Source organism: Cavia porcellus, unplaced genomic scaffold (assembly GCF_034190915.1).
Source record: "Cavia porcellus strain 051 isolate PalLab524CR breed Dunkin Hartley unplaced genomic scaffold, mCavPor4.1 scaffold_4, whole genome shotgun sequence".
In the NCBI taxonomy this organism is placed as follows: Eukaryota; Metazoa; Chordata; class Mammalia; order Rodentia; family Caviidae; genus Cavia; species Cavia porcellus.
Window position 1 is genome coordinate 58,432,012 of NW_026947487.1, and position 23,793 is coordinate 58,455,804.

General features: G+C 35.0%; 1 protein-coding gene across 17 annotated transcripts in view; it reads right to left on the reverse strand.

The window, feature by feature from the left end:
- Chd9 (chromodomain helicase DNA binding protein 9) overlaps positions 1-23,793 on the reverse strand; it is a 243,065-nt gene that overhangs the window by 143,571 nt on the left and 75,701 nt on the right. For 13 of the 17 annotated variants that reach the window (XM_063247111.1, XM_063247105.1, XM_063247114.1 and 10 more), the window contains one exon: positions 856-2,471. In XM_063247111.1, coding sequence (XP_063103181.1) covers positions 856-2,307 — 1,452 coding nt within the window. In that variant the 5' untranslated portion in view covers positions 2,308-2,471. Of the gene's footprint in view, positions 1-855; positions 2,472-23,793 lie in introns of those variants that run through there. The other 4 variants (XM_063247122.1, XM_063247119.1, XM_063247121.1 and 1 more) reach the window with 3 other exon arrangements.

Genomic DNA, 23,793 nt, shown 5'->3' on the forward strand with positions numbered 1-23,793 from the left:
TATAATAGCCCATCTAATAGGGATACAGTAACAAGGTATGCCATTTTCACTTGTCCTGTATGATCCCCAACTCTTTTGTATTTTGAGACAGGATTTCACTAAGATTCTAAGTTGTGCAAGATGAGCTCAAATTTGTAATTATCCTACCTTAGACTCAGAGTGCTCAAATTACAGATATGTGCTACCATGTCTGAAATGTGTTAACATTTTAAAAATTGGCTTAAAATATGTAGAAATGAAAATATTAAATTTTCATTATTAAAGCTACATATTATCTTGGTTTTGTTAGTTCCTTCCTCCTACAAATTTCAACTTACATGATATAAGTCTTGTTATCAACTGAGAGCTTAAGTTTTACTAATCAACTTTTATTGACTTTTTTAAAGGATATTAATATTCTGTGTATCATATTTGCCATAAAGTTCTCTTAGTCTGTTTTATTCTCATTTAGGTTTTTGCTTGTTTTTGATAAAATAACCCGCTAAAATTAATCATAAATAGGCTTGGTGGTGCACACTTGTATTTTAGCTTTTTGGATGCTGAGGTAAAAAAACAGAAAGTTTGAGACCAGCCTGGATAACTTAGTAAGATCTTGTTTCAAAATAAAAAATAAAAAGGGCTGGGAATGTAGCTCAATGGTAAAGTGCTCCTGGATTCAATGCTCAGTACAAAAAAATTAGTCTATTGCTTTGAGCACATCAGTGAATTACTTTCAGTAAGACTTTCAAAGCAAGATAAACCTATGTCAAAATACATATACTTAGTAGAATTCAAGACCTCACATAAAATTAACTCATGAGTAACAGCCACTGTAGACCTAATAATCAAAGAGCAAACAAACAAAAAACTACATACCTGTCTCTGTAAACATAGTCGATTTCTGTCATGTAAATGCTGATGATTAGAAAATGATGAATGCCAGTTCCGAGCCTGACATTGCAACTGAGTTTGAGCCATATCAGAAGGCCGTGCTACAAGATGTGAAGTAAAGTGTCGATCAAGATCATGATCTAAAACATGATTTGAATTATCTTGTCCAAATGTTGACTCATCAAATTGCGGAAGGAGCCCTTCTTGAAGGAGGTCCTCTGGATCAAGTCCTGTGAAGGGCTCAGTTTGTGATTCCACTTGATGAAGTAAATTCTCTTCCAAAGATGAAAAGCCATTAGTTTCTACATGATCATTGAAGTGGCCCATTTGAGTTCCTGAGTCAACAGGATCTGGGAAGTTCATGTGCACAGGAGATAATTTTGAATTGCTATAATTACCCTGAGGCTGTGACGAATGCAACATTTGGAAATTATTTGAATTCAATGATGTACTGGGGTTCAGGATATGCTGAGTAGACTCTTGTTTGATTCCTCTATGAGGTGAAAAGGAAGTACCTCCAGTAAAATCAGATAAAGTCTGATTTGTATGATTGGGTGTAAGAACAGCAGAGGGCTGGAGACTGTTTGGTGATATATGATTACTGGAAAAGGAATAATGTGAAGAAAACTGCTGTGAATTACTGACAGAACAAGAAGTCATATTTGGAGAAGGTCCATTAAAATTTCCTTCTTGATGACTGCTACACTTCAGAAAGTGTACTGAAGGATTTGACGTTTGAGAAAATTGCATTGAAAGGGACTGTTGTGAAGTAGATGCATTAGTAATTTGTGGTGGGTGGTTAACACTGACTCTATGTGGACCAGAAACATTAACATCCATAAAATTTTTAGACTGGCATAGAGAATTTTGGCCTGTGTTAAGATTATTCCGGTTTTGCTGGGAACGTAGTGAAGTACACTGTGTTTGTTGTTCATTGGCCTGAAATAAGGCAAAGTCATGGTGTGCAACAAAGCTTTTACTTTGATGCATAGAGTGTGAATGTCCTTGATGAAAAGGGGATCCATTTTGATTAGAAATATTAGTAGCTGTCTGATGGCCCCACATTGGGCTGCCATCTGCTACATCTGGAAACAAACCATTGGGTTGGTTTTGGGGGTGATGAATTGGAGAACAATTAAACTGAGAATGTGGCGATAATACATGTTCAGCTGGGCTACCAAAAGATTGATTAACTTGGTGAAACTTCATTGAATCAAACTGATTTAGTTGTTCAAAATCAGTCATCTTCTGATGTGTTGGAGTACCTTGAACATGATTCAGTGAGTCTATGTGCAAAGGTTCAAACTCTGCACCCAAGTTCAACTCATCAACTAGTGAAACAGGTCCAGGTTGTACAAATGCATCATCTGACAAACCTTCCAAGGTCTCACCAAAAAGATTGGCATCATCAAAAAAGTCCATCATTGGATCTGTCATCTTGAAAATTCAGCAATAACTTCAGCTGTTCACTCCAAATGGAGTAAATTCTGGTTCTCTGTTGCAGGTATTACTGGATCATTTCTTAAGGTCATCAGCTAATCCAAAACAGGCCAATGTTCATTATTGCTCTAGATAATGACATGTCATAAAATGTCGGAATCCTAGAAAAATAAGAACAAAAGCAATTTAAATTTAACAAGTATCCACTAAACTTATATAATCAAAGCTTGTATGTGATTTTAAAAACATAAAAACTAATTTTTATAGAAGAATTCATTGAAAATATTCAATGGAGGAGAGAAAAGAGCTTCACGCAGTGGACATTTAAAAATAATAATTCATTAATGCATATTACTTCATTTTGAAATTTATTTTTAAGATGAAAGAATGTGAAGCAAACTTATGAACAGTATATCACAATTTCTCCCACATTAAATGGCTATCACTACAAGCCTAGCCAATATGTTATATATATTATACTTCCCTATTATGTTTTCATAAACCAGCTAATATCATATCTTCTCAGATACACTGTACTCTTTGGCTCTAGATTTCTTGAGCAGATAACCTGTTATCACATAGAACATATGTGAACTGCATTAAGAAAAGCAACTGTAAAGGGCACCAAGAGATGGAGTGAGGGAGAGAAAGGGGGGAGGGAAGGAGACAAAAAAAAAATAAGATGTGTTGGGTACATGCACCAATTTCCTGCAATTAATGCAATCAGTATGTACTGCAAATATGCACAAATAAAAATAAAAGAAAAACAATTGCACAGGCTCACCCAGAATCAAGTAAAAGTCACCTAATTAGCAGACAAACAGCATACACATGTGCTAGGGGAAATGTTGGGAGATAGCCTCACATGTTTCTACCATGCTCCTTTTGCTCATTTGCTAAAGAAAAGCAGCATTCTTCACAGTGAAACTGTCTAAAAATATGTGAAACAAATGCAAGCACTTTCTGATAATCAATTAATAGTCACTACTCCATCCCTAAGATCACACTGTTAAATCACTAGCAATATATGAGTTGCTTATACAGCATTTACTAAACTATGCAAATGCTAAGAAACAAAAAAATAAGTAGTTGCTTGAACTAATCAATACACTAGTCTTATGACTGTCAAGAGAAAAATGATTATACTCCTTTGGTGTCATAGAGGAACTGGTTCCACAACCCCAACACCCAAATACCAAAGTCCATAAATTACCAAAAATGGTCTAGAATTTACAAATAACCTTCACTTCTGTATACCATAAATCATCTCCAGGTGACTTTTAATGTCTAATGCAATATAAATTCTATACAGTGGTCATTATACTGTATTGATTAAGGAATGCCATGGGTTGGGAGGGAGACTGTACAGTATTCAGTACAGATGTAATCTTTCTCTTCTAAACGTATCTGTAACTGGTTGAATCCTTTAAGGGAGAACCCTAGGATACAGACAGCCAATTACTAATGTATGTATGTATATTACACACACACACACACACACACACGCACACATTCCTTATGTGTAAAAATATCCAGTTAAGTTATCCACTGAGGTTAAATAGCTAAATGTTATTATTCTAGGCTTGCATTATTCCAAATATTCTTAAAAAGATCATTTATGATTCTGTCCCCACTTGTCTTATACAGAGAACCACAACTGTAGTACATGAACCTCTACAGACTAGTTTATTCAAACACTGACAGCTAAAGAAACTTTTCAAAACTTCTAATTTGAGAAGTCAAATTTTAAAAAAATTCTGCTTATATGGGGCACAGTGGTACATGCCTGTGATTCATCAACTTGGGAAGTGGGGCAAGGGAAACATGAGATTGAGTCTAGCACAGGCAATTTAACAAGAGTTTGTCTCAAAGAAACCCCTGGTTTCCATCTCTGGGACCAAAACAAACAAACAAACAAACAGTTTTAAATGAACAAATGGTTTTAAAAGTTCTACGAAATAAGAACCACCAGACCTGGAATAATTTCACCTGAAAAAGTGACAATTTATCAATCATGATAGATTTATATAATAAATATCTCATTAATAAATATATCGCTTTAGATAAAATATAGAAAAACAGAAAAATGTTTAAACTATGAGAATGTGCACATGGAGGACTATATGATGTGGACAAAAGCACTGACCAAAAAGTAAGGTAGTTAAATAACTTCTCTAGAACATACTTTATACTCAGCTTTAGAGATATGACTACGGAATATTAATATATACTTAAATCATTAACTTGGAAAAGTGATGCCTTCTGCTTTTATATTGATGCATGATTTATCAAATGGAACACATAAAATACAGTAGAAGATATAGAATCCAATATTTCATAAGGAACATCATTTGTTGATACACCATACAGAAAAATGCTGCCAATTAAATTGACTTTTTAAACTTCTGTATAATTATTTTAAATTTATTTAGAGTTATACTTATTCTAAGGGATTTTTGCTTAGTTAATAAAATACTTGGTTGTTGCTTTTCAAGGAAATGTAAAATTGTATCATATCTTTAACAACAAATACTTGCTTCACTAAATTCAATTTACTGCTCCCATTTCTGTGCAATCCTGCACACTCAGTAACTTTTGGTTAAATGCCAAGTGACACTGTAATCTTTTGGATGACATTTAAATAGTAAATAAATGTGTAATACTAATAATCATACAACAGCCTCATTAAAAGCAATCATACATATAACTAAGTTTCAATACACACAAGCAATAACAGCTATTCTAAGCATGGCAAAGTTACCTAGACACATCTCAATTTCAAAGACAATAAAAGTAAAAGCATGCATCTTAGAATTAATTTCTTGAATATCAGAATTATCACCTAAGAATTTAGAACTGATAACTACAGAAAACTTCCCCAACCGAATGGTAAGAGTAGATTACCTGAATGATATAACATTAGTTTGGATAGTATCATTTATTGTGATAGTAACCTTACAAAACATTGTGAATTTACTAAAGGTTTGTATTTTTTGGAGACAGGGTCTTGTTATATAGTTTAGATTGGTCTTGAAATCACAGTATAGTCTGGGCTAGCCTCAGCTTGCAGCAATCGTACTTCAGACTTCTGAGTGCTAGAAAAAAACGCATCATACATCGGGCTTTTTTTATTCTAAAAATAAAATAACTAAAGATTTTAAGTGTTTTGTTTGTTTTGTGGTACTGGACATTAACCCCAGGCCTTCCTTCACATTAAGCTACATCCTCAACCCTTTTTCTACTTCTGAGACAGGGTCTCACTAAAGTCACTCAAATACTAGGCTTGAACTTTCTGCCATAGCTTCCCAGAATGCTAAGATTTTTAGGAATGTGCCTGAGTTAAGCTATTCTAAAAATAAATTTATGACATACCAGAATAATAATATTCCATTCAAGAAAAACAGTGGGTTACTCTTTGAATTTTTGTAATTATTGTACATTAGCTAAAACAAAGTTTTCTACCTTAGGCTTACCTAAAAGAGATAAAAAGTGGCAATATAATTTAAGAAACAATTTTGTTATTGAGCCATCCAATAAACATTTACTGGCACCTTTCAGATACTAAGATGATGAATAACATGACCTGTGAAGGGGGACAGAGACAAGTCAACAGACTACTGCAATTCATGTTATGGACTTTAATGAAGGCAAGCACAGAGGAAGAACATCTGATGGGGAACAAAACAAACACAGACGCAAATACTGTAATAAGAAAATACACATTTAATACATCACCAAATAATAATCAACTATAGATACAAAGGTAAGTACTAGCTAAGATATGGTGATACATGCCTAGATGGCTGAGGCAAGAGGATCCCAAGTTTGAGTATAAACTGGGCATCATGTAACTTAACAAGACTCAGTTTCAAAATAAAAAATAAAAAGGGTTGCCAATGTAGCTCAGGATAAAGACCTTGGGTTCAATCTCATGTCACATATGCATGCGCATGTGTGCACATGCGTGCGCACACACACACACACACACACACACACACACACACACACACACATGAAAGGAACCATAAAACATGAAGGACTAAGGCTAATCATAGCAGCACACTTCTGTAATCCAACCTCTGGAAGACTGAGGCAGGAAGATTGCTCCAAATTGGATTCTCCTGGGCTACGTAGTCAGTTTATGGGTAATTTGGATAACAAAGGAAATTGTCGGGGCTGGGGATTTAGCTCAGCGGCATAAGCGCCTGCCTTGCTAGCAGGCAGTCATGAGTTCGATCCCTGGTACCAATAAAAATGAAAAAGACCAAAAAATAAAAAATACAAAGGAAATTGTCTCAAAAAACAAAAACAAAACACCTAAGCATTAAAAACATCTAAACTATGAAAATTAAAAAAAAGAATCATGAACTATGAAAAAAATGCCCATAAAATCCAATATGCCATGATTCTGGATTTGAGGTTTTATGCTACAAATAATGTTTACTGAAATTCCTCTTAAGGCATATTATCTTTGGTTTAGAAAATGTCTGTAATACTTTCAACCTCAAAAAACACATAGATCTAAAAGCACTTATTTAAGCAAATGTTTATGGACAGCTCCAATACATCCAATATCTTTGCATATACCATCAACATCCCTGACCTCAGGAAGCTAAGACTATAAATGCAAGTGGGAAGAGAGAATGGTATAAGAAAAGCATATTATATACTTAATAAAATATGATGAATGTGGCTTAAAAGAGATGTTAAGTTCATCTTATGGAAACTTGACTAGTTACTCGAGAACAACTAAAATGAGCAGGTAGTAGCAATTGAGGGGATCCTTATAAATGGGTTGTAAGAGAAGGCTAGGCAAAGGATTCAAGAATAAAGAATGAAAAAAAGAAAGAAAGAAAAGAACAAAAGGCAAAGAAAAGAAAAGAAAAAAGAAAGCATGACAGCAATGCAGTATATGTTTAGGAAGCAGTATGCCCATAACCAACATTATGCAAAAGGAGAAAAGTGGCAAATAGAGCAACATAAAATAAACCAGAAATATCAACTGGAACTCTGACAAAAGGGATCTTATAAATTACATGTATTAAAACAGTACTGCATATCTGAGCAGAAACAGTGATGCATACATGTAATCCCAGCTACTTGGGAGGCTAAGGCAGAAGGATTGTAAGTTTGAAGCCAGTGTGGGCAACTTAGTGAGACCCTGTCTCAAAATAAAAATTTAAAAAGGGCTGGAGCCAGGCATGGTGGCCTAGGCCTGTAATTGCAGCACTCAGTGAGGCTAAGGTAAAAGACTGCAAATTTGACCCCAAATGGGTAACTTAGTGATTTAGAGATCCTGTCCCAAAATAAAAAATGAAGGAATGGGGCCATGAGGATGTAAATTTAATGTGAAGGCTCTCTGTTTAATCTCTAGGGCCACTGGAGAAAAAAAAAAAAAAAAGCCTGGGTCTGGGTACCCAGCTTTCTGAATTCAATCCCGAGTAAGGAGTGGGGTAAGGTAGCAGAGGGGAGTACATCTGAGGAACAGAATTCTTGTAAGGTTGAGGGATAGACTTCTTGTAATTGAACTACATACTTAGTATTAAAGTAAAATTATTTGTATACATTTCTACATTTATCCAATGCCAGTTATATAATGATTATACAACACGGACTCAAATATCAACAGTTCAGAATTCTTGCCTTCAAAAATAATTCAGAATCCAAGATACAAAATCAACATTTAAAAAATCAACAGTTTAGCTGTATGTGCCTGTTGTTAATCCCAGCACTGTCAGCAGGAGGATCACAAGTTCAAGTTCAGCCTGGTCAACTTAGCTATTTACCATGACCATGCCTCAAAATAAAAATAAAAATAAAACTTAAAAAAATTTATAAAGGGCTGGTACTGTAAAACCTGGGTTCAATCCTCAGTAGGGAGTGGAGACCTTTTCTACATACCAGTAATGAACCAGCTGAGAAAGACATCAGAAAATAATTGCAATTACAATATGCTTTAAAAAAAAAAAAAATTGGCCGAAGATATGGCTCAGCAGTACAATGCCTGCCTGGTAAGTGCAACGTCTTGAGTTTGATTACTGGTACCAAAAAAAAAAAAAAAATCCTAAGAATCAACCTATCCAATTAGATGAAAGATCTCTACAATGAAAATTATGAAACACTTAAGATTTAACAAACTGAAGATGCCAGAAGATGAAAAACCTCTATACACAAGAATTGGCAAAATTGCAGGGGATTTAGCTCAGCGGCATAAGTGCCTGCCTGGCAAGTGCGAGGTCGTAAGTTGGATTTTCATAAAAAAAAAAAAAAAAAAAAAGAATTGGCAGAATTAAAATTTTAAAATGATCTTATTATTAAAAGTGACCCACAGACTCAATGTATCCCATCAAAATTCCAATGACATTCTTACTGTCCTAGGTAAACAATCTTCACAGTCCCATGGAAATACAGAAGATTCAGAATAGCCAAAGTAAGTCAAAAGAAAAAGAGTAATTTTAGAGGCATCAGAGTATCTGACTTCTAATTATGTTACAAAGCCATGGTAACAAAAAACGGCAGGTACTGGCATAAGAACAGACTATGGCTGGAACACGCCTATAGTAGTCTCAGCACTTGGGAGGCTGAGGCAGAAAGATCGCTGCAAGCTTGAGGCCAGTCTGGGTTACATAGTGAGTTCAAGGCCAGCCTGAACTACAAAAAACTCTGTCAAATAAATAAGTGAATTAATGAATGATATGCAGACCATTGGAAATGTTAGCAAACACAGAAATAAACCTATTTGATTACAACCACCTCAATCTGGACAAAGGAGTCAAAAATATGTATTGGAGAAAATATAACCTCTTCAATAAGTGGTGCTGGGGAAAACTGGATATGCTTACTCAGAATGAAACTAGATCTCTACTTCTTACTCTGTACAATAATCAATTCAAGATGGATCAAAGACCTAGACTTAAGATCTGAAACTGAAACTGCTAGAAGAAAATATAGGGGAAGCATCTGAAGACACAGGGCAGGCAGATTTCCTGAAAAGGACTCTGGTAACATAAGAAGATAGCAAGACTCAATGAATGGAACTATATCAAATTTACAAAGTCTTGCACAGCAAAAGAAACAACCAACACAGTGAAGACAGCCCACAGAAAATCTTTCCCAGCTTTAATAGGAAATCAATATATAAAAATATATAGAATATATAAAGAACTCAAAAAAACTCACCATCACAACCATCAGAAATAATGCCCAATCAATAAATGAGCAAAAGAACTAAACAGACATTTCTCAGAAGTACTGTAAGTGTGTGAAAAATGTTCAACAACTTTAGCCACTGGGCAAATGCAAATCAAAAGTACACTGAGATCTCATTCAACCCTAATCAAATTAACTATCATTAAGAATACAAATAGGGGCTGGGAATTTAGCTCAGCGGCAAAAGCACCTGCGTTGCAAGCAGGCAGTCGTGAGTTCAATCCCTGGTACCAATAAAAAAAAAAAAAAAGAATACAAATAAATGTGGGGAAGAACTGTGGGGGAAAGCCCCTCTAACCCGCTTATGGGAATATAAATTAGTACAACCCTCTGGAAATCAGTATGGGCTTTCCTCAAAAAATTAAAAATAGAACTACCATTTGATCTACCTACCCCACTCCTTGCTATTACACACCTGAAGGAATTAAAGTCAGCACACTATGGGGTCACCTGCATACTTGTGCTTAATGTAGCACAATCAAGAGCCAAGATACAGAACTGCACTAAGGGACTATCAACAGATGAGTGGATAAAGAAAATATTGTGTGCTCACACAATGGAGTATTACTCAGCCATAAGGAACAAAGAAATTTTGTCTTTTTTCTGAAAAATGAATGAAACAAGATTATCATGTTAAGCAAACTTAAACAGACTCAGACAAGTATCACATGTTCCCCTACTGTGTGTAATCTAATAAACATGACATGAAAGTAGATGCAGACTTACTAGACAAGAAGAAAATAGTGAGTCTAAGGAAGGGCAATGATAGGATGTATATGATCAAAACATAAACTCTAAAAAGTTGTATTTTATAAAATTAAAAAGCACTCGGGAACAGCCAGACCCAGGCCTCTTCCTGAGTCAGCACCACTCGTGCACAGGGTTAGGGGAATGGGTGGGATGGGGGAGAGAACAAGGCTACACCAGCAAGCAAGCCCAGTGTGGACACCAGCACCATGTGTGAGACCTCGCTGGTCTGGGAACAGCTGGAACCCAGCCCCCTTGCAGCAAGTAGGCTGGCAAACAAGAAGTACCAATAGTCCAACCCCCAACCTCATATAAGTGACTGGCTTATCCAGGAAAACACAGGCTGTGATGATAGCTATCAAAGTTGGATGTCTGTGGTGCTTTTGTGTTTCACTAACATTACAGGTCTAGGGCCAATGGTCTGATCATAGGGTTAAGAGGACAGTGATATGCAGTGTGGCATCTAGCAGGAATCTCCTGAGGGTTGTAGCCACTGTTCATTCTCTATGGTCTTGTTTTGAAGTTCTATATTGTTTCTACTGTTTTACTGGGTTGGGTTTTATTCTCTTTTGTTTACATTAACTCCAATGACAGGAGCAGCTGTTTCAAAAATAGCAAGATATATTATGGTAGCAATTTTGGATTTACTACTGGCTTGTTTTGAAGTCCTTTACGGCATTCATTGTTTTGTTTTTACTGTTTCTATTTTGTTCTGTTTGACTTTTACCATAACCAAAGTCATCTGCAGCTATTTTGAAGACCTCAAAAGACATTATGGTAACTATTGTTGATTTCATAATGTTCTGAAGTCCTGCATCTCTTATACTGGTTTGTTTTGATTGATTTTATTCTACTTTATCCTCTTTAAAATAAAATAATATCTCTCTCTCTCTCTCTCTCTCTCTCTCTATATATATATATATATATATATATATATATATATATAATTAATAAGCACTAATAAAATAAATTGAAACAAGTCATAACATAGCCAGGTAGAGTGGTGTATGCCCATAAATTCCTGAACTCTGCAAGGCTGAAGCAGAAGGATTCCAAATTTAAGCCCAGCCTGGGTATTTGAGCCACTTGGCAAGACCATGTCTTAATAAATGAGCTGGATTTGGTGGCATACACCTATAATCCCACACTCAGGAGGTTGAGGAAAAAGATCCATGGAGTTAAAGGCCAGTCTGAGCTACAAAAGTGAGTTCAGGGTGGGCTGGGGATTTAGCTCAGCGGCATAAGCGCCTGCCTTGCAAGCAGGCAGTCGTGAGTTCGATCCCTGGTAGCGATAAAAACGAAAAAGACAAAAAAAAAAAAAAAGTGAGTTCAAAGGCTGGGGATTTAGCTCAGCGGCATAAGCGCCTGCCTGCCTTTGCAAGCACATGGTCGTGAGTTCAATCCCCAGTACCAATAAATAAATAAAATGTTTATCTTTTTAAAAAAAAGAAGTGAGTTCAAGTCCACCTTGAACTGCATAGCAAAACCCTGTCTCAAAAAGACAATATAATAATAATAATGATACATGAAAAGAGCTGAGTATGAAGATCAGAGTGAAGGCCATGCGTTTAATTCCCAGTACTGCAAAAACAAAGCATAAACTAGAGGAAAAGAAAAAAATATGAATAGTGTGATACATGCTTTAACAGTGAAGTATACAAAGTATTGCATGATAGTAGCACAGAACAGATACCAAATCATTATGATTGGAAAAGGTCAAGAAAGACATAGAGGGGGCTGGGGATTTAGCTCAGCGGCATAAGCGCCTGCCTTAAAAGCAAGCAGGCAGTCATGAGTTTGATCTCCGGTACCAGTAAAAATGAAAAAGAAAGACATAGAGATGAGATATTTGAGCAGAGCCTTAAAAATAAAAACAAAATAAGTCAGTAAATGTTTTATAACAGAACTCATGCACACAAGTATACCTCTGTTGCAAATTGACTTTCCTCAATGTCTTATACTTGTTTTTTAATGTTCTACAAATGTCTCTCGATATTGCTCTATTAAATGAATTGCTCTAAAAAAAAATCTAGATTTCATTTCACCTAGAAATTATTGATCCCTACCAAATTATTCAGTCTCCTATGTTATTCCTTCAGCATTTTTATTATTAAATTCGTATCACAATATTAAACTTGTACTATAAGAACTTTTACTTTGTTGATTAACTATTTATAGCTTTTCAAGCTATTTACTTGGGAAGTATTCTGCTTATTATTTGCTCCTATGGATGGTCTCTCCTGAACTAGGTCTCAATCTAGTACTCTATTCAAACCATAAATCACATTGTACTGTAATACTAGACTGTCTTCATTCCACTAGACTATATATTATTAGGAAAAAGGAATACCTTTATCATTTTTGTATCATGTTTTCTAGCATACTAGGCACACAATAAAGTTTTGTAAATAAATGAATGATTGTATTAGAAAGGCTAGACTTACAGGACCTTGAGAAAAATCAGTTTTTGTTTTCATATCTAAAAAATAAAATTTAAGATTAATAGTCCTGCCAGGCATAGTGGCACACACCTGTAATCCCAGCACTCAGGAGGATGAGGCAGTAGGATCACTGTGAGTGTGAGGCTAGCCTGGGCTATGCAATAAATTTAAGGCCAGCCTGAAGTACAAAGCAAGAATCCGCCTCAAAAAACAAACAAACACAACCAGAATAACAGTCCTCTCTACCTGAAAGATAAAATGCTCTCTTTACCAGTAAACTTAATACACATTAGAGAATGAAGCTGCTTTTTTGTTGTTTTTTGAAACATGGCCTCACTAAAAAATCCAAGCTGGCCTCAAATATGCTATCCTACCTCACTCCAGAGTGCTATAATCCAGAGTGCTGAGACTACAGGTGTGTACCACTTCCGCTAGCTGCAAAACTGCTTTTACAATCATCTAATTCTCTTGTGTTTTTCCTTAAAACAGCAAGGGTACGGAGGAATGACTGTAAAAACGCCCAAAGTGGAGGTAAGACATTGCATTTTGGGAACTAATCAATATTGTTTATTGTTTTTTTGCCTTTTTCCTTTTTATCGTACCAGGGATTGAACTCATGACTGCCTGCTTGCAAGGCAGGCGCTTATGCTGCTGAGGTAAATCCCTAGCCCCCCTACTCAATATTGTTAAGCACACTATTTGTCAAACGGAGAAATCAAAAGGCCAGTAGAGGTCAGATTCCAAGGCTTTTAGTAGCCAAGAAATCTGGACTTTATCTAGAGGCATTAGGGAGTATTTCACTGATTAAAATTTCTTCACTAACTTAACACCTGAGTAATATTACTATGGTGAAACAGTTTTTACTGGTAGCCATTCACAGTTGAAGTCAATAGCAACTCTTTAATGACAGTGACTAAAATACTGAGGATGTACCCATAGGAGATACTACATTTTTAAAATTTTTATTTTAGAGGAAAAGGTCTTGCTATATTGCCTAAGCTGACCTCCAACTACTAGAATCAGCCTAAGTAGCTTCAATTATAGGCTTATACTACTTTGCCAGGCAGTATTAGTCATTTTGAAGATAACAAAAAGTTCCAAATTTAAGTGCATTTACTATTTCTTTGTTTTAAAAAATCATGTCTGTGAACTTGTAAACACTAATCCCTGTTAAAACATTCAAACTATACCTGAATACCTGTTAAAGGTTTCTTACATCAAATCTAAATTTTTTTCTTACTGCAACTTTTGAATTCACAAAAAAGAAATGCCTCCTGTAAAAATTCTCTTTCTAAAGAGAATATCACCTCTCTACCTGAAAAATATGAAACATTCTACCTATAATGGATGTGGTGGCACACGCCTGTAATCCCAGCCCCCTGGAAAACTGAGGGAGGACAACTGTGAGTATAAGCCTGGGCAATTCAATGACTTGCCAAGATCCCGTCTCCATAAAAAGTGGCTGGGAAGGGGTGGGGCTGGGGCTGTACCTCAGAGAAAAGGCTTTCCAATCCACAGCACCGCAAAAAATAAACGGGCTACAATAAAAGGCTTAATGTTACAGAAATAAAATTTCACTACTGGTCCAAAGGTACCTATTTCCTTAAGTTTCTACAGAACATTTAAGTATACATCATGGGTAGAACAGAATTTTACAGTTTGCTAGCTGAATGCTAGTAACTAACTTTAACTATACTTAAACAATGCTAATTAAATATTTCTATCCTCACCCGTCTGGCTCAATATTTATTATCATTCTTAAAGTATAAAAAGTTTAACAAGGTGACTTTAAATTGGGACAATAAATGTAACAGTTAACAGAACCAATATATGACAGACTCTCAAGAGAAGGAAACCATGGATTAAACCTAATAGTTTCTAACTATGAGGTCCTACTTTCAGCATAGATAACCAATTTTACAACATGTAGGCTGCAAAATCTAGTGCCCAGCAAATTACACACAAAACTGGGCAAGGACAACTTGTGGTGGGACATGCCTATGATCCCAGCACTCAGAATGATCACACAATTAAAGCCTGCCTTGTTTCTCAAACCAAATTTGAGATACAAAAAAGGAAAAACCACAATAATACCAGAAAATAACAAAAAAGATACTTGCTTTTTGTCCATGGTACAAAATCCATGTGTATTTAAAAAAAAATTCATGTGAAATAAAAGACTCATGAACCAAATTACATAAATTAAATAATCACGAACCGATTCATGAATTAGATTACATCCTTGCACTCTAGGAGGCTGAGGCAGAGAATTACAAATTCAAACCCAGTTTGAACAACCTACTGAGTTAACAAGACCCTATTTTAAAAAAAAGGTGGGGTTCTGGGAATGTAGCTCAGTGCAAAGCTCTTGGATTCAATTCCCAGTCCCACAATAAACAAAATAATACAAAAGAAAAACAGCAATCTAAGAAATAATGTTTTCAACTCACTGATGAACAGCTCATTTCTTACATCAGTATTTCCTATGAATCAGTCAGAAAAAAAATCAAATAAAAATGATCAAAGAGCACAGTCAGTTCATAAACTCCTCCAAAATAAGATAAATACAAATTAGAATTATACTGATAAACTATTTATCACACTACCAGAATGAAGTAAAGCTGTGGGAAAAAATATATATACAGTCCTGATGGACCTAAAATGGTGAAACATGAAAATGGAGAGAAATTTGTACTAAATCTGCATATTTAGGTTTAATACAGGGTAAGCATGACTAGAAGAGAAGCTGGCTGTGGTGGCACATACCTGTGATCCCAGCACTTGGAAGGCTGAGGCAGCAGCCATATAGAGGGTTCAAGCTCAGCCTAGGCTACATAGTGAATTCAAGGCCTGCCTGAACTACTATACCTAGGCAGACTCTGTTTCAAAAGAGAAAAACTTTAAGAGATACTGGGAAGAGCAGTTCAGCAGCATATTGGTGACTGACTGTACAACCTTTAAAGTGCGTTCTGATCATATTTCCTGAAATGTGGCATAAGTGAATACTTAGGTTAAGTGTAGTTTTCATGTTTAAACAAGATTGATAGGCTTATGAATTTATATCTTATCTGATCTAAAAATTCTAAGGTGTGTTCCTCAAATCTAAGGATTTATAATTATAATGGATACATTTTAAAAAACATTTGTAACTTAAATACGCTGTCAAGTAAACCTAATCAACTGTGTGGGAAAACTATCTTATAAAAACAGAATGTGCTAAATATGGTGGACAAGAGCTATAATCTCAGCAGTCTGGAAAGCTGAAGCAAGGGGGTTACAACTTTGAGCCCTCAGTGCAGGTCAGTGACTTTAGTGAGACTCTGTCTCAAAATTAAAAAATGAATTGGGCATACAGTTCTGTGCAAAGGCTCAGGGTTCAATCCCTAGTACCATTAAAAAAAAAAAAAAAAAAGGCAGAGGAGGGAGGTAATACCTAGGAAATTAAAGTATAAGATAATTAAAATCTAGGAAATAAAAATTTCTTCAGTTTCAAAATGAAAACTTGAGTAGAGAATATAAAGACTTAGAAAACACAGCTAACAACAATGTAAAAAAATCTTTAACACACATTTTAGCAAAAGTAAACAATAAAGCTATTCACTTGCCACAATGTATCGTATGCTACTAGTCAAATGGTAAATGTATGTAATTTCAAAAACGAATATGTTTTGACATAAAAAGCATTAGGGACTGGGGCTGGGGATTTAGCTCAGCAGCGTAAGTGCCTGCCTAGCAAGCGCCAGGTTGTGAGTTTGATTCGTAGTATGGGGAAAAAGGGAAAAAAAGGTTTAGGGACATCATCAAAATTAAAATCTTTTGCCTTTCAAGGGAAACCACCAAGAAAATGGAGAATGGAGAAAATGGAAAAAGGAAAATTTTTTGTGATCATATAGATGAAAGACATGTATCCAGAGCATACAAAAAAATTCTGCCAGGTGTTGTGGCTCATGCCTGTAATCCCGGCACTTGGGAGGCTGAGGTAGGAGGACCACTGTGAGTTTAAGGTCAGCCTGGGCTACAAAGTGAGTTCAAAGCTAGCCTTTATTGCAAAGTGAAACCCTGTATCAAAAAGACAAATACATAAATAAAAAATAAAAAACTGAACTGTAAGAAAATAATCCAAAATTTTTACATAATTGGCAAAGGATCTGGAATGACATTTTTCAAAATAAGACATACAAACAGCCAATAAAACAATTGTTATCTGTTGGATTGCTCCCTTTAAAAGGATATACTGACCATCTTTGTTTCTACTTTTATCAGTCTTGGTCTGAAATCCACTTTGCAAACAGAATAGCTAACACTGCTACTTTTCTGGGTTCCTACTGTTGCACGGAGCAATGTTTTCTATCCTTTGATTTTAAGTCTAAGAATTTTTAATTAAATGTGTTTCTTGTATACAGTATACTCTTGGATTGTGCTTCTTAAATCATTCTGCCAATTTGTGTCTTACTGGTGAAATAAGACCATTAACAATGATGGTTTTAAGGATATGTATTGACTTATTCTTGTCATGTTATTTTGCTGTTGTTGGTTCCCTCCCCCCACCTTAATTGTGTGCCTTGCCTGGTGGATACATTCTGTTGGGGTTCATGAAGTTGTAGTCCTTATTATCTTTTGCTAGAATGTTCTTCAAAAAAATTGGTGCTCATGAATTTCTTCAGATACTTGCTGTCACAAAAGTATCTTACTTCTCCGTGAATTTTGAAGGATAGTTTTGCAGGGCATATAATCTGAGCTAGAAACTGTTTTCTTTCAGGATTTGAAATACTTCCTACCACTCTCTCCTTGACTTGACAGTTTGTGTTGAGAAGCCTATGATTCTGATGGACTTTTCTTTATTGATGATTTCTTTTGTTTAATAGCTTTTAATATTCAGTTCTTGTGCTGAATTTCTAGACTCTTGACTATTACATGCCTTGGTGCAGATTTTTTTGATCATGGCCAATAAGCATATGAAAAGATGCTCAACATCATTAGTGATCAGAAAACTACAAATAAAATATCAGTTCACACACACTAAATGGGCAAAGAAAAAAAAATAACTAAAAGCAAGCATATGGAGAGGTTGGAACTCACGCCTTACTGGTGGGATTATAATCTCAAATATAGTCTCAAAGCTGTCAGGCAGCTCCTCAGAAGGTTAAACATAAAGTCACCGACAATTCAGCAATTCTACTTCTAGGCATATACACAAAGGACTTGAAAACAGACTCAAATAGAAAGACATTTGCCAATGTGCACTGCAGCATTATTCACAATAGTCGAAAAGGGAAACATACAAAGTGTCTATCAACTGGTGAACAGATAAATGCAGTATATTAATATAGTGGACTATTATCCAGCAATTAAAAATAAATGCAGATGGGCTGAGGAAATGGCTCAGCAGCATGGTGCCTACCTGGCAAGCTTAAGGTCCTGAGTCTGATTCCTGGCACCAAAAAATAAAAAAAGAAGTAAGTGCTATATAAATAAACTTTGAAAACATTTGGCTAAGTAAGAGAAAAAAAATGCCAGTCACAAAGAACCACATAATTAGTATTTATTCTATTTACATGAAATGTCAATAGTACACAAATCTATAGAGATAGGAAGATCAGTGGTTACCTAAACATAGGAAGAGGATAGGTGGGTAGAGTGATAGATGAATGTTAGCCACAATTACAGAGTGGTTTTTTTGCCCTTTTTTTAAAGTAAACATCTAAACGTGGATATAGGGATATGTACTTAACTCTGTGAATATATTAAAGCCATTAAATTATGCATTTCAAATGGTTGAATTATATAGTATCTAAATTATATCTCAATATAGTTAACTTAAGAATAAAAATAATACAGCCATAATTACTTTGCTTCAGTCTTATTTTTTTTTCTTGGTCCTAGGGATCAAACTCATAACCTAGTGCTTGCCAGGCAGGCGCTTATGCCGTTGAGCTAAATCCCTGGCAGTCATAATTATTTAAAACATCTAATTTTGTTACATCTTTTATACAAAATGTAAATCGTAATGATCACTTGAAAATTGATTTTCATCAACTAATTACGAATTGTACTTGATAAGTATTTACAAAGTTGATTTTTCTAACTAAAAATAAAGTAGGTAAATTACTGTGGGAAATTTGATCAAGTTATTTTCTCAAATGTTTTATCCAATAAAACTGAAACTTAACGATATTAAAATAAGCTAGTAATAGTAAACAGAAATCAGTCCTGTAAAATATTTAATATACACTCTGGAAGTTACACCTATGCTTTTTAATTACTCAACACAAAAATTATCTTCAAAATAAGGTAAGACCAGGAATGTATCTCAGTAGATTACTTAGTTGCCTAGCACGCTTGGGGCCCTGGTTTTGATTCTTAGTACTGCAGGGTGGGAGAAACCACTGTGATTTATTTAATCAATCAAAAATTAAAACTCCTATAATTAAAAGCCAAGAATATGCCTTCACAAAAGCCAAGTACATTACTTTAATCTTATCCTCTGAGGGCTAAGGTAGGAAGATCACAAGTTTTAGATCAACCTGGGAAACTTAACAAAATCCTGTCTATAATTTCTTAAAAGGGGTTGGGGATGTACCTCAGTGATAAAGCATTTGCCTAGTATGCATAAGACCCTAGAATCAATCCTCTTTTTTTAAAAAAAACTTTCTCTTAAATGAGAAATTAAGACATTCTCAGATAAACAAAAGCTAAAGGAGTTATTAGTAGAGTTGTCCTAAAAGAAATGCTTATGGTATTACATTAGGATAAAATGAAAAGACTAAGAAAGCTCTTGAAACCAGGAACAAAGAGCAACACAGGTAAAAGTACCTAAATAAATACAAAAGCCAGTTTTAAAGGGGTTGGGGTATGCAACCCTAGGTTCAATCCCTAGTACTGCATAAATAAGAAACTAAGTAAGTAAGCCACTACTTTTGTATTTTTGATATGTTAAATGTTTTTATATGAACTTAAAAGCAAAGGGATAAAGCAATTATGTTAAGCCTCTGTAAATGAGCACATATGGAATCTTTCAACAATATAAAAGCAGAAGGACACAAGTTTAAGGGCAAAGTATGTATTGTATACTATCAAAACTAAACTGGCATTTGAAATAGCTTGTTAAATTTTGTTGGTTGTACAATCTCAAAGACAATCACTGAGTAAATAACTTTTAAAATATACATGGGCTGGGTGAGGTGGCACAGACCTATAAGCCCAGCACTTGAGAAAGCTGAGGCAGAAGGATCACTACAAGTTTGAGGCCAGCCTGGGCTACTACATACTGAGTTCAAGATCAGTCTAGACTACACAGTAAAACCCTGTCTCAAATAAACGAAGAAACAAATCAGAAAAGAAAAAAAGGAATCAAAATAATACAGCACAAAAAAAAATAAGTACAAAAAAAGACAATTAAAGATGAAGACCATATAAAACATTAAAAAAGTAAACAGTACCATCTTAAAATAAATTTTCCTTATCAGTGATTATTTTCAATATAAATGAATTACCTAAAAGGAAGAAAATTGACAAAATGGATAAAAATAAAACAAAAAACATGATACATCTACATGCTGTCTACAAGTGGCTAACTTTACATACAAAGCTATAAAGGTGAAAATGAAAAGTAGGAAAAATATAATAACCCAAAAAAAGGTTACAAGAAGACAAAAGACAATCTACCAAAATTTAATCTACTAAAATAATATAGCAATTATAAATATATACATACCTAACAAAAATAAGGAAGTTTGTCTGAATTTGACTATCGAAAGTATTGTACTTCATATAAATACAATCATGCTGTGTCAGTCTTTTTGTGACTGGTTTATTTCACTTAGCATAATATCCTCAGGTTTCCTTCACAATGTACCATATGCAAGAATTTTTTTCTCTTTCAAAGTTGAAACATATATATATATTTATATACTTTAAAAGATTATTTTAGTAATAAGCACTATCATCTGCTATAAAATCTAACCTTTGGTATTAATATACTTATTTTAACAGCAAGTAAAATAAAAGATACTTACAAAGTAAATCCCAAACCATAACCCTATTTGCAGGCCTGGAAAACTAACCGAAGTATTCTGAAAGTAATTTTTTAACTGTGAATCAAACTCGGGACCTTGTACTTGCTAGGTAGGCACTATGCCACTGAGCTACATTCCAGCCCCTAAAAGTAATTCTTCATAATATGAACTGAAATTAATTTCATATTTATAAATTTTTACTTTTAAATCTATAAAACTGCAGCCGTATTTCTGCTCCATATATCCTTGACATGCCTCTAATAAACTGCATAATCTATACATTCAACTGTTTAATGGGAAAACACATTATACTCACAAATCAACTAGAAATATATCTAGCAAACATAAGTCAATCACAGTATAGATGAAAGAGCTCAGGTATAAATTCAAATCTAACTGCAACTGCCAAGCTGTGTAACTTCTGAGAGGTTCTTCATTTTCTCACCTTACTTTATAAATCACAGGTTGAGAAGGGTGGCAAGATCTACAAAGAATATATTCAGTCCTAAAATACAGTTAAGTGCTCAATAATTTTGACATGCAGAATTAAGAACATAAGAGTTTATGTTGACCTGCTGAGTTATTACCAAGACTGAAGCCTGTTTACAGGCTATATACAATTTCACTATACTGTACTTATTTTCTAATGCATTTGAAAAGTATTTGTACTCATCAGGTATGATGATGCACACCTATAATCCCAGTGCTTGAGTAGCTGAGGCAGAAAGATCGTAATTTTGAGATCAGTCTGAGCAACTTGGTGAGACTCAGTCTCAAAATTTAAAAAATGAAAAAGGCTGGGGACATTCACGGACTCTGGGAGAGAACCAGGGGCCTTTCCAGGAGGTGATCCCCACCTGGAAAACAACACCATGTGCATGCAGGCTGCCACTGGAAGGGGGACAGCCACACCCAAGCCTCTCTCCAGGAGTCTGCCCCATTCCTGGACCAGGCAGGCGTGGGAATCTAAGCCTTATCAGAAAGCGATCCTGATACAGAAACCCTATCTCTTCACAGTTTTGTTGGGCTGGGTTTTATTCTCTTCTGTCTCATTTTTGTTAAATCTGATGGCATTAGTAGCTATTTGAAAGATAGTAAGACATATTATGGTAGCCAAAAAAACAGGGCTGGGGATATAACTTAGTGTAAAGGTCCTGGATTCCATCTTCAATTAAAAAAATTCAATCGTACTAATCAACAATACCCCAAAATTTTTCTTTGCCTTCTCAGTATCATGCACACTTGCTATCTTATTCTTTGCCTTGAAATACTATCCCTTCATCTTTTAATCTCCCAAAAAGGTAACCTATGTTTTAACCACACTGAGATGATGCTTGAAGTTCTCATTCCTGCACTAATATGTACCAAAGTTTTCTACACCTAAATCACCTAGTCTTTTTGTAGTAAGGAAAGCAATTGTTTTTGAAATTAAATTTAGGCACCATAACTAGGAAGCTTTTAAACACTCTCCCTCTTAAAATTTTTACAAACTAATTTTTCTATTCTATATTTTACACATTATATTATTTCTAATCTACTTATTTATCTACTAAACAAGGTAAGTACAGACCAGTTCTTATTTATCCTTTTTATCCCTAACATATACTACAATTCCTGGCATAAGGTAAATATCAAATGCTTTCAGAAACTCAGTGTCATAAAATTTCTCAATCCTTAGTAGTTACTCCAAAAGATGAGATTCTAAAGCATTTTTAAGTGCCTCTTTATTACTTTCATGATTTTAAGAATACACTCATTGAGTATGACACAATGACAAAAGCACAGGTCACCCAGGAGGCTGAAGCAGTCGGACCACAAGTTGGGGGATACCTATGACATTTAGCAAGATCCTGTCTTGAAATAAAAATATTTTTTAAAAAAAGAGATGGAGAATTTAATCCCAGCACTCTGGGAAGATGAGGCAGGAGGATGTCAAGTTGGAGCCCAACTTGGACAACTTAATGAATAAAGCAAGACTTTTTCAAATTTTAAAATATAACAAGGGCTAAGGATCTAGCTCAAGGTAAAGGCTCTGGGCTCAATCCTCAGGTGGAAAGAGGGGAGTAGAGTCCCAATGAATTCCACACTTAAACATGGTTAAACAGGTTGACATTGTTATGGATATTTTTTTACCAAGGCTTTCTTTTGAACCCCAAATGACCCAATTGAAAGTTGAATTCCCAGCTATCCCTCAGTAAGAGTCCTATTTTCAACTGGAAAATAATTCTACAAGAACCTTATAGCATAGTAGTTTTATGGGCAGTGGAAACTGACTTAGTATGGTTAAAATTCTGGCTTCATTATTCACCATATGCAGATATGCAGCTCAGTTTCTTATCTGTAAAATGGAGATTTTAACAGAACCAATCTCACAGAACCACTGTAAAATAATTCAAGTAAAGCACTGTGTAAGCAGTGTTTTCAAACTATACTACTAGGAAGGCTAGATAATCTTTAGCCACTGGAAAAAAGACTGGGCTTTGGGCCTTGCCTTTTCCCCTTCCTTTCTAGTAAGATTCCACCATGAATGAATGCAGACAGATCATGTTTTCAAGTAGGGATGTTTTGTTTTGGTTTTTTGAGTGTTTAGTTTAGAAGAATTGAGAGCCACATGTCTAGTACTCACCTACTGCTTATATTATTAACATCTTCCTATGTAGATAGCTAGGCATTAACCAAATTCAATCACTTTGTATTCACAATTTAGAATCACTTTGCAATGCACAGATACAGAAAATCTTTGAAACAAAATTTGGCCCTTGTTCACGGTAAATATTTAAGACAAATAATTTTTTATTCTGATAGATTACAAATTTCCTACTTGCTACTGAGACAGGTCAAAGTATTTAAATGAAACAGTCCTGAACATCAATCACACCCTCACCAAATTAAGTATAAATATATAAAGTCAAATAAATTTAAATTAGTATTAAAAAATAGGAAGCTGAGAGAAGTTCACAATAATAGAACTGAAACCAGGTTAATTTACTTAAAAAAAAAAAAGTGCTTGGGCCTGGGCCTGGGGTATAGCTTAGAGGTGAAACATTTACCTAGCATGTATGATAGCCTGG